Genomic DNA, 16,221 nt, shown 5'->3' with positions numbered 1-16,221 from the left:
GCGTTCTGACGATTTACCCGGAGTTGGGGACTGGCTTCAGTAGAAGCTGCTGGAAGCTCCCGGCCGGGGACTTCGGTTATACATCCATGGGCAGTATACGCCGTATAGTTGTTTGCGGCCTGCCAGTAAACCCAAAGCAGAAGAAGACGAAGTGACGTCAGCGGCTCATTTGCGTAATCTTCCCTCAGGGAAAAGTACTCCGGTGTGAACGCGATTGGTACTTAGTGCCCTGGGGTAATAAGTGCCAGGGCACTCATACCTCATTCACACCAACGGTGTTTCAGGGCCGGTTCGGAGCTGGAGCTTGAAAAGCACCGGGTGTTCCTGTTCACACCGCAGCGGAGCAGCCTCTTAGCTCCGGAATCCGGTTCATTTTGAGCACCAAAAAAATCAACTCTTGAACAACAACAAAAAGCCGGCGTTTTATCCAGTTTGTACACAACGATGGAGAAACTTAACAAGCAGCAGTGGTCCACTGAAGAGACCAGCTACTTACTGGGAATCTGGTCTTCCGAAGAGGTACAGAGGAAGCTGGAGCACAATCGGTTGTCGGTGTCAGCTGTGAGGGGTTTCCGCGCGGTTTGGCTTTATGAAGCAGGCACGCAAACGGTTACGTCATGACGCAAACGATGACACAATGACGCAGCACCAGTCGGACTCTAAGGTAGTGTGAAAAGAGCCGGAGCTAAACCAAAGAACCGGTTCTGAACCTGAAAAGCTCTAGCACGGAGCTTGAACCGGAGTTGCGTTGGTGTGAATGAGGTATAAGTGCCGGCACTAAGTACGGCAAAGTACTTGGTGTGAAAGCGGCTATTGAGCGGTTTCACACAAACAAATGTGTTACTTCACATTTTTACGACACATTTTTATTTTTGTGACTTGCAAAATGATCTTTTAAATTGACAAACATCATATGTGTAATTCGTGGCACAATTCAAACGGGATCGAAAGATAATCTTTCTCTCTCAATTGACTTCAATGCATGATTTTTCCGAAATAAGGTCCCATGGAGGTCCCCCGGAAAATGAGAGACTTCGCCACTCTATTGACCCTAATCGACTATCTAAAGCCAGTGCAGATGGATGTCTGCGTTAGCCAATAGTTACTTTAGAAAGAAAGGTATTTCTGGAAACATTACGAGTGTGTACAGCAGGTTCATGTCACTATAAGTTATTAGAGCCAGAGCCAAATTATTCTGTTGTTCCTGATCTCACTGAAGTTAAATCAATATGAGAAAAGTGGAACTAGCATGTCTATTTGTCCAGATAATAATTGAATACTAATTAATGAAATATCACATATACCGATAGCAAAGCAAAGATTTTGATTGGCAGGTTTAAGAATAATTGATTGTCTACATTGACTGTATGTTTTTAATTCTAACTTTACACGCATTGTTTCCCCTGTTTTTAACTGATTGTATTTCTTCTTTGAACTGCAAACACCTTTTATAAAAAAAACGTGTACAGTTTGGTTGGTTAATTGATGATTCAACCAGCACAACCAGCAGCCACCAGCGTGTTGTCCTTAACCAACAGCAGCGTCAGCAAGCTCTCAGCCCTCTCTAACAGCAGTTAGATTGTGAACGAGCGGACAGCAGCCATCAGAGCCTCACACCGACTCAAAGCACCACAGCCCACACACACACACACACACACACAGTGCCAGAAGCCAAGCACACCAAAACACAAGTAGCCCATCCAGGACCAGGAGAACCTCTGCAGTGTTCCTACATACTGGAAATACTTCAGGAGAGCATGATGTATGAGACATTTAAATGGCTTCCACAACATTAGAATTGTATTTGATATTATTAGAAAGCATCACTTTATTTTGGAAGAATAGTTCCTCAAAGTGTGTGTTATGGCTGTCTAGTATGAATGAATATATATATATATATTTTGTTTTTAAGAAATCCATGTTGTTGTCACTCTAACAGCCTATTTTCTCTTTAGTTCCTGAAACAAGAAGGATCCAATTTAAAATAAAAACGTGTTATTTGTGCTCTGTCTGTGCACATTGCAACTTTCTTCAACATCACAGTAAGCACCGTGGGTACATTCATTTTCTATAAAATGTCGTATCAAGATTTGTTTAGGTTTGTATAATTACTATGGTCTGATAGAGTGTCATCTACGTTCTTAAACTACTAAAAGGCTATGTTCTCTAAAATATCTGGCACAAGTCGGATCATAAACTTTTATCTATGAACTATTTCCAGTGGGGTGGGGCTGGAAACCCTTTAAAAACCTATGGCTAATCTACTTATTCCACACCATTATTAATATCCTTTTAACTGATTTATTGATAGATGGACATCATGCACCCGAACAGTGAATCCAAATATGTAAGTATGCAGTTAAGTCTTAATTCATCAAGCTTTGAATCCATTCAAGAACAAAACCATTTCCAAGCCACTTCAAAACATTCCGTGTCAGCTCCAATCGCAGCGAAAATCAGATTTCAAAAGCTCATGATTTTGAAATCGTCAGAGAAGAGGAGCGGGTCTTTGGCTCCAGAAGAGAAACCCAGCTCAGGTCTGATGATGACAGGAGCCTCACAGAGGGCCACAGCTCTGTTCAACACAAAGTGAGCACAGTTGGCTGCTGTGTATTCATCCCAATCATGCAGTGTTGATCCTTCACCATCCAACATGCACACACACACTGAAACAAAAACAGGGTTTCTTTCTCCCATTTGCAATCCCACTCACTTAGACACACACACACACACACACACACACACACACACACACACACACACACACAAGCTGAGAGAGGAAGAGGAGAGTTGTTTTGACAGATGTTTGCCTGTTAACATTTGCAGCATTCCTCACAAACCGACCAATTAGTTATACAGCCACTGAGACGAGCTCAGTAGAACTATCTCGGTTTCTCTTGTGACTTCTTTCCCTCTCGTCTCTCTGCCTCCGTCTGAGCCCAGCAGGGAGGACGGTGGTGTGTGTTGACAGATACAGGTTATTAGTTAGCATGTGGTCTGTTGTCTAACCCAGAACATGTAGCGCAAGGGTGTCAAACTCAATTTCACCACGGGCCACATCAGCATTATGGTTGCACTTAAAGGGCCGGTTGTAACTTTAAGACTATATAAAAATGCATATATAAATATGTTATATATATATAAAATAATGTTATTGCCTCTGCATTGGATTATTATCGGACAGGGTAATAACTTCATAATTAACTATGTCTGAAAGCAGAAGTCTAGGGGAAATAATTGCAAGTCTCTTCAGTGAGCATGTCACAACATGATTTAAAAAGAAAAAAAGTGAAATCTTGAAATAAAAAAGTCTAATTCTGAGAAAAAAGTCAAATCAGAGATGCATTGTGGGACATGTAGTTTGTATGCTTCTGTAAATCAGCCTGTAACCGTTCTTTGCAAGCTCTTGTGGGGCCGCATAAAATGAAGTCGCGGGCCGGATTTGGCCCCCGGGCCTTGAGTCTGACACCCCTGATGTAGCGTGTGGTTCCTCTGAGCGAATGTGTGTGAGGAGAATAAAGAGTTACTCTCAGGTTTTTTTACCAGAGATAGAGTCCGTAGAACTTAATGGGAAGTACACCCATTTGAAAATGCCCACAGGTTGTTCCTATGCTCAAATTCAATACAGAAATATTAGTAAACTCTCTCCCAAATCCAAACACTGAAATATGTCATTGTCCTTGGTGATAATGTCTGGTTTCTGGCTTTAGCTAGTAGCTCATGCTCCAATTGTATTACATAGGATCGTTTCTTTTTTTATTCAAGGAGGTATTCCCCTTTAAATAGACTCCTCAGAACTGATGTCAAACACTTCCTCCACACGTACACTGGGATTTATGTTAACCAAGCTTTTTCTATGCATTTAGGCCTTTCCTCCACAATATTTGGGGTCCATGAAAATGGTGATTTTGTAAAACTCTTGTTAGGGTGAACCGGTTAGAAACTGACACGGAGAGAGGGAGTGTTTGGCTTGTGTAAGCGCGTTGACTCCTTTTAGAGAATGCAGTGGCGGCAGAAATACATCTATAATTGCAGAAGTATCCAAATGACTTTACGTACATGTTCACAGATGACTGTAAAGTTACTGTTTGCCTATGTTGAGGGACAGAGGGGTGAGAATGTGTTGTGGAGCTCCCGTTATCCAACACTCCCATGAATCAGACACTGCATGTGCATAGATAGGATTTAGTTTCTTAGAGCTAAGGAGGATGAAACCCAATGTACACAAATACCTGTGTACGAGTGGACTAGGCCTTAATAGGATTTATGTATTATGATTGAGTTCATTCAGATTCCTATTTAACTGACTTCCTGTATAGTTGTTAGTGGATGCTGTGAGAGGAAGCAGCCAGTTAGTTAGAGTCAGAGTCATTCAATCAAAGCAGCAGACTGACATACTTGCTGTGGCTGACGGAGACCCCTGCCCTGCGATGGACATGGACGACACCTTCCGGACCGGCAGCTGGTCTCCATGGTGAGGGGATGCTGTTACCACGGCTGTTGCCATGGATACATTAGTACGGTAACCCTCGTTTCCTCCGGACATCTCGCTGTCCCCCTCCTCGTCCGAGTTATCCGAGTGCAGGGGGTTGGTGAAGCTCAGGGCAGTCCTAACAGGAGTGGAGGAGGAGGAGGAAGAGGAGGAGGAGGAGGGAGCGGCACGGTCTGAGGAGGAAGACGAGGAGGAGGTTTTGGGGAAGTGTTTGTCAGGACTGTTGCAGACCTGACTCCACGCTGCATGGCCACCCTTCACGTCCAGTTTCTCCCCCCCGAGTGTCTCCCCCTTCTCACTCTTCACAGGGAGGTGGTTTGGTCTGGTGAGGACCCCCCCCTCTGCAGGACCCTCCCCACACCCACCCGCTCCTCCCTCTGTGCCCGAGTCCTCCGACAGCGAAGAGCTAGACGTGAGCAGGGATTGGCCAGAGCGGGCTTTGAAGGCGTGACTTCTCTGCAGCGCTCCTGCGTTATTGGCTGAGCCGCTGCCAGCTCCGCCTGCTACCCCCATGGAGGAGGAAGTGTCAAAACTACGAGGTCCTTCCTGTAACGGCACCTTTTTAATCTCAATGCTCAGCTTCCTCTCGATCCGAGGAACGCCGGAACATTCTAAAACAGCCGGGGAGAGCGGCGAGGAGGGGGTCTGCGTCTGGCTCTGGCCCGAGTCCGATTTACTGGATGTTGATTTGTTGTTATAGTTGTCGTTGAGATCTAGATTTGAGACCTGAGTCGGCTGTTTTCCACTTTGTAGATTTTGGTCTTTCTGCTCTGAGGAACTGCTCTGCTTGTTTAGACTGGGTTCAGATTTGTTCTGCTGCAGGTTGGCGTCTTTATTCTGAAAGGAAAAGTAAAGGAAACATTGAAGCACCTTTTCCAAATGGAGCACCACCTAGAAAACACAGAAGTCGTCTCTGTGTTGGGGGGGGGCAGGTCTGAAAGGGAGTTAGTGTTTAGGATTAGTTTTTGTCTTATTTGATATTTGTAAAATAAAAAAAATGACCAGCAACTGTGTACGTTTCTGTAAAGCTGGACTCACCTGTGTAGCCAGGACGTGGATGACAGGTTTGGGGTGGTAGCGGTCGTTGTCCTGCCGTACGTTTGTGACGGTGGGGAAGGCTGACGGGGGAGACGGAGTCAGGATGGGGGGGACGGGGTGAGGCTCAGGCGGCTGCAGTATCTCCTCCTTCACATCCCCTTCTGCCTGGGCACTACACAGAGAGACCAACAGAAACAGAAAACAGAAATTAAACCCTGCACATCCACAGAGATTCCATTCATTTGTATTCAACATTTGCTACAAGAGAGTTTTACACGTTAAAGTAATGACCAAACCAAAAGTCTTTGATGAAAGAGAAAGAAGAAGGAGGCAACAGGTTTCAAGACTGTGGTTAAGAAAATTAGGAAATGAGAATGATGAAAAGGCAAGAATTTCATCACAGGGCTCAAACAACCGTCTGACATGAATTATTCTCTTTCTATAAATAATGATGAATCAACTCTGACTACATGTATTGCATACATTAATACAACTAAAAGGCAGTTTCTGATAATGTTGTGACGACAGTCAACACTAGGTGGCAGAGTTGAAATGTTTCACCTATATAGTTTCAGGATTTAAGTGCAAAAGTGATGACGTAAAGCAAACTGAAAACAGACTGAATTCAGAGTGCATTCCTCTCAAATAAATGTATTTATTATCTAATGTTTCTGGGACTGCAGTGCAGAGTTGAAGACACATTTCCAAAGGGAAATGCTTAAATTAAGAAAAAGTATCTTCAGCCAGCGTAAAGAGAGAGTTATGTGGTATTCAGTGGATGTATGTGCTAGTGCAGTATCTGCAGTAATGCATAAAGATGTGATATATATTTCTCTAGCCTTCATTTTATTTCATTTCAAACCTTTATTTAACGAGATTGGTCCCATTGAGATCATAGATCTATTTTTCAAGGGAGACCTGCAGCATATAGGTTCCACATGAAACATAAACATAAAGGACATTATACATTATATTTACAGGATACATTTACATAGTTATAGACATTTACAAGTGCCCATAGTATCAATGAGCATTTCATTTAACCTAGCTTTAAAAACATGCAGAGGAATGAGATTGCTCAGTTTCAATTCTTGCTGAAGATTGTTCCAAGCAAGTGGAGCTGCGCACATACAAGCTGTCTTACCTAAGACAGTCCTTGCTCTTGGCACATCTAACAAGACCACATCATGTGACCTCAGACAATAGCTGCTTGCAACTCTCTGTGTTATCAGAGAGCAGATATAATACGGGAGTTTACCCAACAAAGCTTTATAGATGAACGTGTACCAATGACTGAGCCTCCGTACAGAGAGTGATGGCAGACCTGCCCTGGCATACAGGGTACAGTGATGAGTAAGCGCTTTACAATTTGTGACAAATCTCAGTGCGCTGTGATAGGCGGCATCTAACTTGTTCAGGCAATAGGCAGGTGCATTCATATACAACAAATCACCATAGTCCAGCACAGGTAAAAAGGTCACAGTGACGAGCCTTTTCCTGGCCTCAAGCGAGAAACAGGACTTGTTTCTGAAAAAGAACCCTAGCCTAACCCTCAACTTTTTAAGCAGGTTATTGACATGAAGTTTAAAAGCAAGACAATCATCAAGCCAGATACCTAGGTATTTATAATAATAATTAATAAATAATTCCTTACATTTATTATAGCGCTTTTTCAATGACTCAAAGCGCTTTACATATACACACATTACACATATATCATACATGCAATGGTCACTGTGGACAATACCCACAGGAGCAAGTTCAGGTGAAGTGTCTTGCCCAAGGACACACCGGCGGGTTTCACCCCTTGATCTGATGATCATTGCACAGCACACTGCGCCACACCGTCCATCTTCACGCCTCGAGGTCATCGAGGCGCTTTTACAAGTATACATTGATATTATACATGTACTGTGGACAATACCCACAGGAGCAAATCCGGGTGAAGTGTCTTGCCCAAGGGCACAACGGCCTGACGCAGTGGCGGCAGGAGTGGGTTTCGAACTGGAGTTCCCCAGCACTCCCCCTTGATCTGATGATCGGATGCACAGGCCACTGCGCCACCCGTCCCGATTTATAACAGGTAACCACTTCAAGTACTTGTCCTTGCATAGTAACAATATCCAAAACAGGCTCTGGTGTCTTTTTAGCTTTAGAAAAGAGCATTACCTTGGTTTTATCAACATTTAAAAGAAGCTTAAGCTCAGCGAGCTGAGTCTGAATAATGTTAAAAACAGCCTGTAATTTAACACCAGCCTCCTTAATGGAGGGACCTGCACAGTACATCACGGTATCGTCCGTATAAAAATGTAAAGTAGCTTCATTCACATTTTCACCTAAACTGTTGATATATATGGAGAATAAAAGTGGACCTAAAATAGAACCTTGAGGAACACCATTAGCAATGTTTAACCACTCAGAAGACAGCCCATAAAGTGAACACATTGGGACCTTTCAGAGAGGTAGTTCACAAACCACCCACTGCATGGCTGGATATGCCAATACTGAGCAGCCTCTGCTTTAAGATGCGATGATCGACGGTCCAAACGCTTTGGAAAGGTCAATAAACAGAGCTGCACAACTCTGCTTATTATCTAAAATACTCGTAATGTCATTCACCACTTTCATTGTGGCAGTGATGGTGCTGTGTTGCTTTCTGAAGCCTGACTGATGTTTAGACAGGATGTCATTTGTACATAAAAACTCCTTTACCTGTTCACTCACTAAGCGTTCAAGAACCTTCGCCAGAACTGAGAATTTAGAGATTGGCCTATAGTTATTTAAAATACTTGCCTCCCTTCCTTTTAGCAAAGGCAAGACATAAGCTGACTTCCATACTTTTGGAATTGCATTTGTGCTGAGGTAGAGGTTAAAAAGAGTAGTAAGAGGAAGAGCAATACAATCTGCAGCCATCTTTAAAAAGAAAGGTTCTACGTTGTCCGGGCCAGCCGGTTTCTTAGGATCTAGCTTAGATAAGGCTTCATGAACAACATTGACAGTAAAAGGAGTAAAACTGAAAGGGTTTTCCAGACCACATTGTTCAGAGTCACGGATTGGGGTGTTTACAGAAGCAGAGTTAGAAACAGAATCAAACATAGAGCCACAGGACACAAAATGCTCATTAAAGCAATTTAACATGGTGGCCCTGTCCGATATAGAGCCAGATGCTGTGGTAAGGCACGGAGGTAGCTCATTACGGATCTCACCGGTGGATATCGATTTTATGGCTTTCCAAAATGTCCTAGGATTATTTAGGTTTTCTGTGGTAACTGACAAATAGTACTTCGACTTAGCACTTTTGACATTTGAAGTGAAGCTATTCCTTAGCTGCCTAAAACGCAGCCATTCTATCTCTGAGCCTGATTTCCTAGCCTTTGCCCAGGCCTTGTTTCTCTCATGAAGGAGACTGGACAGTTCAGCAGAAAACCAAAGATTGTCTCGTCCCTTCACTCTAAATGTACGCAGGGGTGCATGTCTATCAATGATCTCCATAACACCAAGATAAAAATAAGACCATGCGGTTTCTACATCAGCACACAGATCCATGTTTCCCCAATCAAACCCAAACAGATCATGAACAAAACCCTGCTCCACAAAATGTTGTATGTCTCTTGATGATAATAAGAGGTTTAACCTTTTGAACCTTAGTGTCCCTAATTGTGGCGACAACACAGTGATCACTCAGATCATTCGCAAATACTCCCACAGATAAGTATTTATAGGGAGCATTAGTTCAAATGAGATCAATTAGGGAGGATTTATTAGGGGACTTAATATTAGGGCGAGTAGGACTGTCCACAATCTGAGTAACATTCAATGAGATACAAAGGTTTTTAAAATCCTCTGACACTGCAGTTAACCAGTCCCAGTTAAAATCTCCAAGTAGCACTATTTCCTTGTAGTCTAGTTGCGATAAAAGATTTGCTAGCGAAGACAAGGAGTCCTTGCCAGCTGAGGGGGGTCTGTAGCAGCCCACCACCATGACCTGTTGCCCCTTTGACACTTCTATATTTAAGGCTAAAAATTCGAATTGCTTACTGATAGATTTGGAAACTAATGTGGTTACACTGAACTTATTCTTAACATAAATGGCAACGCCACCACCTTTATTAGGCCGGACCGGAACGATACACATTATAACCATTTAAGGCAATGTCAGAGGCCAAAATAGATTTATTTAGCCATGTTTCTGATAAAACAATGACGTCAGCGTCAGTCGAGCTCGCCCAGATGCGGACAAAATCTAGTTTACCTAACAGACTCACACATTCAAGTGGATGAAACCCAACCCAGACCTAGCTTTAAAATCAGCAGGAGTAGCGATCTGACTACTACTACTAGGTGGACCAGGGTTAGGTTGTACATTTCGTGACAGTAATAACAACAACAAAAACTTTAGAAACACCTAGCATGCGGTGAGCCTGTGTTCTCTGTGCTTATGAACTACTTATAAACACACCTGCTGATAATAACATGAATGCAGGATATGGAAGTTGTGAGCAAGCCAGTCCAACAGTTATGGAAAGTTACCAATAAGATCATGTTACACTCCACAGGATATACATGTATATGTATTCAAATATACTGTGTATATACACAGTAAAAAACTGTGAGAGGAAGTGGTGGCGTGCCAAACCTAAAGCTGAGGCAAGCGCTAATGTAGGACTGCACATGATGCTGTGTGTGTGTGTGTGTGTGTGTGTGGTGTGTGTGTGTGTGTGTGTGTGTGTGTGTGTGTGTGTGTGTTACAGATAGAAAGTGAGACAGAGAGTGTGCATGCTGGGAAAGGGGACTTCCTTTTCTTGAGCAACTTTGGAGTTGCAACCATCCTGTAAAAGTCTTCCTCATAAAGCTGTATTGACTCAGTAGTTGACCAACGTCTATGACAGAGGCTGACATGTGTCTTTTTGTTTAGAAATGGGAAGCATGTGGTGAGTTCTCCAAAAATGCACCACTCCTCCGCTCCCTTCGCTGACTGCTAGTGGCTGCCCAAATCCACTTCTAGAAACTGGTACTGGCCTACTGTGATGTGAAGGGATCTGGTTCTATTTCATCCTTACTGAGTGCTTAGCACTGAATATCTTCTGTCGAATATTTATATCAACAAAGTCACGTGTGACCTCGTATGACCCCGGAAGGCATAAGTTCTGGTGTTGTCAACGAGTTCAGTCCTATGGAATCTTCTCGCAGGAACACGAGATTCCGAGTGACCAAGAATTCTGGCGGTCATCCAGGATTCATAGGACCGTAGTTACATACGTAACTATCGTTCTTCCTACATCCAGGACATGGTAAATCCTACACTTCATCACTCTGCATCGTCCAATCGGCTTGCTACTTCCTCACTGCTAGTTGGACCCACACATAATACACACATGGTATGCTATCCTGGCTGCTAAATGGTAGAAGGAGATTCCTACTCATACCAGGATATCAGAAAGTTGACACATCTTCTGTCACAGATTGAAAACTCACCTATTTCCACTGCACCTGGGCCAATAAAATATATATAGAAAATCTCTTCTGTGCGGGGCACTCACAAAGGTTTGGCTTTAAGTGAAGCTAATGCAGTAGCACTTAATCTGGTTGGGTTTATAGATAGGAAATGTACCTGCAGCATTGTTGTTTCTGAGTTTGTTTCTTCGTGGTTGAATATTATAGTCAGTCGCTTTGGATAAAAGCACCAGCTAAATGAAATGTAATCCAAATGTAATGTCAATCCAAAGCGTATATATTTTCTAAATACTAAAACATCGACTACACTAGGCCAGAGATTAAAAAAAATATATAGGATACCATTACTATTTTGTGAAACACACCACACTCGACTCCACCAACACAAACTGTACACTATAAAAGTCGTTTCCTTTATTCCTGGTTACAAAATGGATCAAATGCAGGTATTGTTTCAATATTACTTGAAAATGATGTCGAGCCTTAATAATAACATTCGTTATAATTCTCAGGACAGAGGTCATGATCTTACGCTGAGATTGAACTCAAATAAGACATTTTTAACCATCAGAATGAAGAAACATATGGCCTCCAGGTTAAAGCAGCTCTCTTTAATGAAAACATAAATCACCCATGAGAATATCCTCCTCTGTATCCTCAGTGCATGAGCAATGCAAATATATAACGTGGTAATAACAGAGGATTCCCACAGCTGCTGCTTGTTTTCATGGGGATATGAATCGGCCCTGTGTTCTCTAAGATAAGATCGGATTAAATTAAAAATGATTCCTAAGGGAAGCTGAGCTATTACAGCAGCTAATAAGTTACAGAAAAACAAATAAAGCAAAGAGTGAAAGCACATACACCATGTGAAAACTGCAGCACTAGGACGTCCATGAAAAAAGGATGCATGAAAATATTACGTGGGTGTGCATCAAGAGGATAAAGTAGTAGTATCAGTGTTGAGCTGCAATAAACAAAGAGTCAAATGATCAAAGCTCAATGTGAGCTGTGCTGATATTCTGTGAGAAACGTTCTACATCTGTGAATAAATGGCCATACTGCAACTTACTTTAAAGAGGCCCTGTTCTGATGTTTGGGTTTTCCCTCTCTCTCCTGTAGTGTGTTCTGTAGGTTTCTGTGCATGTTAATGGTCTGCAAAGGCTAAAGTCCCTGAGTTTCTCTCACACACTCCCATTTATTTTTATTTTCCTTAAAGGTGGGGTAGGTAAGTTTGAGAAACCGGCTCGAGATCGCTAGAATTTGAAAATACACAACCGTAGAAAATCTGCCACTTCCTTATAGAGCCCCTCCCCCAACACACACGAACCAATGAGGGAACGAGATAAGTTTGTGCCCCGATGGAAGGCTGACAGGCAGGTGTTTAGCCGAGCCGGCTAAACGGATTGGTTGTACTTTTTACAGTATTACGGCTTCTACAGATGACTTTTTTTTTTATGGATTTTTTGTCAAAGCACTTCAGATATTCATTGCTATCGGGATGTTAAGAGCATTCCATGGAATATAACAAAAAGTGTATCTCGAGCCGGTTTCTGAAACTTACCTACCCCACCTTTAATTGGCTTTGATTTGAACTATTCACCAGAATGATCTGCCTCGTTAGAACAATTATTTGTAACATTCTTGAACCAATTCCCATAACCTGTCAAACACTATACCTTTTTTTTTTTTTTTTTTTTTTAAATCATATACATTGCTATTTCAGATTTGTACTTTTGTGTGTGCAGATGTAAAAAGACAGGTATTTGTCCTCGATGTTCTGTGCAGCATGTAAGCATATAATAAATGATGTGTCCTATGACTCAGTCGTATGCAGACATTGTGTATTTGGAAAGGACAATAACTCCTCCTGTGGGACTGTACTGGAAGTAAAGGCTGTACAAACAACTGTTATCAGGTTAGAATTTCTTGGTTTGAATCATTTTTGCCCTCTTTATTGTCAGAAAATATCTTGAATGTTAGGGTTTTTACCTGCTTATTTCTGACACTGCTTGTATTACAATTGTATTTATAGAAGTTCTTATTGCTGAAAAAGCTGTATAATAAAATAATAAACACTATGTCCTTATATCTGTCTATTATGTTGTTTTAAAACCATGTATTAAATGTTTGCCTATAACTGCTTTTTAAATATGCTTCAAAGAGCATTATACATACCTCACCATGCACAAGTTGTTCTGCTCCCTGAAGTATTAAACACTACAAGCATCCATTCTGTTTAAGAGCAGACCTCGGGCACACAAACATCACACACACGTACACATGCAGCCTCTAAACGCACATGTATGCACAGATGCACGCATTCACAAGAACTTGAAATGTATGCAGCGCCCACGCTCTCATAAACTCAAGCCGCGCTCTGTCCCTCCTCATGAGCTCCAGAGGGAAGACGCTGCATTTTTAATCACAGATTGGGTTCACAGCAGCGACGTGCCAGAGGGCGATTTCACTTAAAGAGACACTTCCTGGTTTCAGGTTGTGCTGAGGATAGACTCATACAGACACCAACACAATGTCGTCCCTGTCCTTTCTTGAAATGGTCCCACAGGCTTTTGTGAAATATGTTTTTTAAGTATAGTTTTCTGGGTATTTATTTCCAATTTTCCGGTAATAGGGATGGTTACACTTCTATGATTTTATGGATGAATAAAATTATAGCTCAGCTTGGATTTTTTACTTTTACAAGTTATTACTTGAAAAAGAAGAAGGAATTCATCGAAACATAAGTAAAAAAGACTAAACAAAATCTTTAATTCCACCTATTGGTACTTATTGAAGTGCTTCTGACAGACTTTATTGTGACATTTCAAAGGATATGACTCCTCAGGGTGTGGTTGTGAATATGTGTGTATGTATATAAAAGCTATGACTCAGTATCTATAACCTTGATGCCAGGCTCATTTGACTTCCGGCAGTTTTTTCCTCTAACACACACACACACAGAAAACATTTCTCCCACACACACTTGCACTGCTAAAGTGACCCGGGGGAATGCAACCGGTAGAATGTGGACTATGTTGGTAAAAATAGCTTCTTCTACCATCACTAAAATACTCCCAGGCTTAACCCAGGCCTGACAGTATTCCTTTAGGAAAGTGAAGGAGCACACCGACAGAGAAAGACACACAACTGAGATTTTAAAGTATTCCAGGAAAGCCTGTTTTTTTGGCAGCATCTCTCTGACTTCAAATGTGTCTGTTTTACTTAGAGCAGGAAATAACTTTTCTGTAAACACATCGCTTGAAGCTACATCCCAAAATTAGGACCTCTGAAAAATGTTTGCTTTCCCATCAGACCGGAGACAAATCCATCCGAGCTGAGCAGGACAACTTTAGAGCAACACAACACGGGTCATGAATGTGATGGATCATGTTCTGCCTTTACAGAGGTTTAGAATTGGGAGAATGCAATCCTCTAATGTACCATGGCACCGAATGAGTCACACACACAAGCTGGACGTGTTGAGAGCATCAGGTAATTAAGGGAAACATGTTTGAGAATCTATCTAAAGCTGTTGCATGAACACTGGCATGCTGTGCATACTTCATAAGTAGAGGACATAAGGGGGCTGGGGATGAACTGAGAGAAAGTGGAGGACAACCACTGCTGGGCTCATAGATCAAAGGGGGTGAGGAAAGAGGGTGAGGAAAAGGGGGCAGGGAGAAGAAGAGAAGCAGAAAGAGAGGATAAGAAAGGAATGAGGAGGGGGATACATGTGGGAACCGTGCCAAAGAAAGTGTTTATGCATGTGACAGATACCAACTGTCACAGAGGGAGATGGAAGATGTCGCTGCTCTGCTTTAACCAGCCGAGGGTTGTTGCAGGGGATTGTTACAATGTGCTAAATGTGTCTATAATACATTAAGCTCCTCCTCGGGCCACAGCTGTAGTTAACTTCAGTAAAAGTGGAGGCCGGGCTGGTGGGGAATAACGTGTCAAAAGACTCTGGTGAAAAGTACGCAGCTGCTTCTGGTATGTTTTTACTCCACACACACTTGTTGTTGTGTTGGATTGCCCCTACACACACTGTGCTCACTTCCCACCGACTGCTCACGGCTGTGTCCATCCAATCATTTGGAGGATGAGTGCGGGATTATTCACCGTTTCCTCTGAAGTTTTGAAAAGCTAACAAACATCTTACCTGCGTATGCGTGGAGGTTTTGGAGGCGGGGTGTCCCATCTCTCATCATCCGACTGCTGGCTTGTTTATCTGGACTGTTCTCCTCCTGGACCACACACACACACACACACACAACACACACACACACACACACACCACACACACACACACACACCACACACACACACACACACACACACACACACACACACACACAACACACACACACACACACACCACACACACACACACCACACACACCACACACACACACCACACAACACACACACACCACAGCACCACACACACACACACACACACACACACCACACACACACACACACACACACACACCACACACACACACACCACACACAAGTTTAAGTTCCACGATGTTTTCATACCAGTGAAAAAAAAAAGATTTTTGTAATAATTATAATAATGCATTTCAATTTATATATTCTTATTTGCTTTTTCCACTGAAGTATGATGAGAATAAAACAATCTATGAAGACCAAATTATATTGAGTTGAAATATATTTTTATAACCTTAAGTAGCCTCGTAAATTGTGTGCCAAATACCTCAATCAAACTATTTACATTTTGGGGGTGTGTGGGAGAGAAATTCCCTCTGGAGAGGGAGCACAGGGATTTGAGTCTTTGCAGACCGTTTCCACAGAAAGCTCTAGAACACACTACAGGAAGTACAATAGAGCCTCTTTAAAGAGACCTCCCTCCAGCTGAGAGCGTTCTCTACCAGCGCCCTTCTCGCTCTCTCCTCTCTAGATGTTTCTGGAGCAGAGGCAGGAAGTTGCTTCACTGAAAGATTGAAATTGTTCCTGAAAGAAGCGCTCCTCCTCCCGCCTAATCTTCCCTTTCTTCCTCTCTTCCTCTCATCCTTCAGCTTCCTCCTCCTCTCCTCTCCTCCCCCGTGACTCATTCTTTGATTCTCTCTCTCCACTGATGAAGAGAAGATTCAGGGTTCATGATGAAAACACAGCGTGCTGTTTGTGGAGATCATTTGGTGGGAAAACTCCCTGCTAACAATGCAGCGCCTGCTGCCAGCAGAGTGTGGGATGTGTGTGTGTGTGTGTGT

General features: G+C 42.6%; 1 protein-coding gene across 1 annotated transcript in view; it reads right to left on the bottom strand.

The window, feature by feature from the left end:
* Nucleotides 1–16,221, bottom strand: part of LOC117468360 (tyrosine-protein phosphatase non-receptor type 12-like) — a 63,827-nt gene that overhangs the window by 7,629 nt on the left and 39,977 nt on the right. The window contains 4 exon segments of the mRNA XM_034112430.1: nt 4,399–5,329; nt 5,531–5,702; nt 15,147–15,210; nt 15,213–15,231. Coding sequence (XP_033968321.1) covers nt 4,399–5,329; nt 5,531–5,702; nt 15,147–15,210; nt 15,213–15,231 — 1,186 coding nt within the window.

Source organism: Pseudochaenichthys georgianus, chromosome 23 (assembly GCF_902827115.2).
Source record: "Pseudochaenichthys georgianus chromosome 23, fPseGeo1.2, whole genome shotgun sequence".
NCBI lineage: Eukaryota > Metazoa > Chordata > Actinopteri > Perciformes > Channichthyidae > Pseudochaenichthys > Pseudochaenichthys georgianus.
The sequence above is the reverse complement of the archived record's forward strand: the minus strand, read 5'-3'. Positions and strand labels throughout refer to the sequence as shown.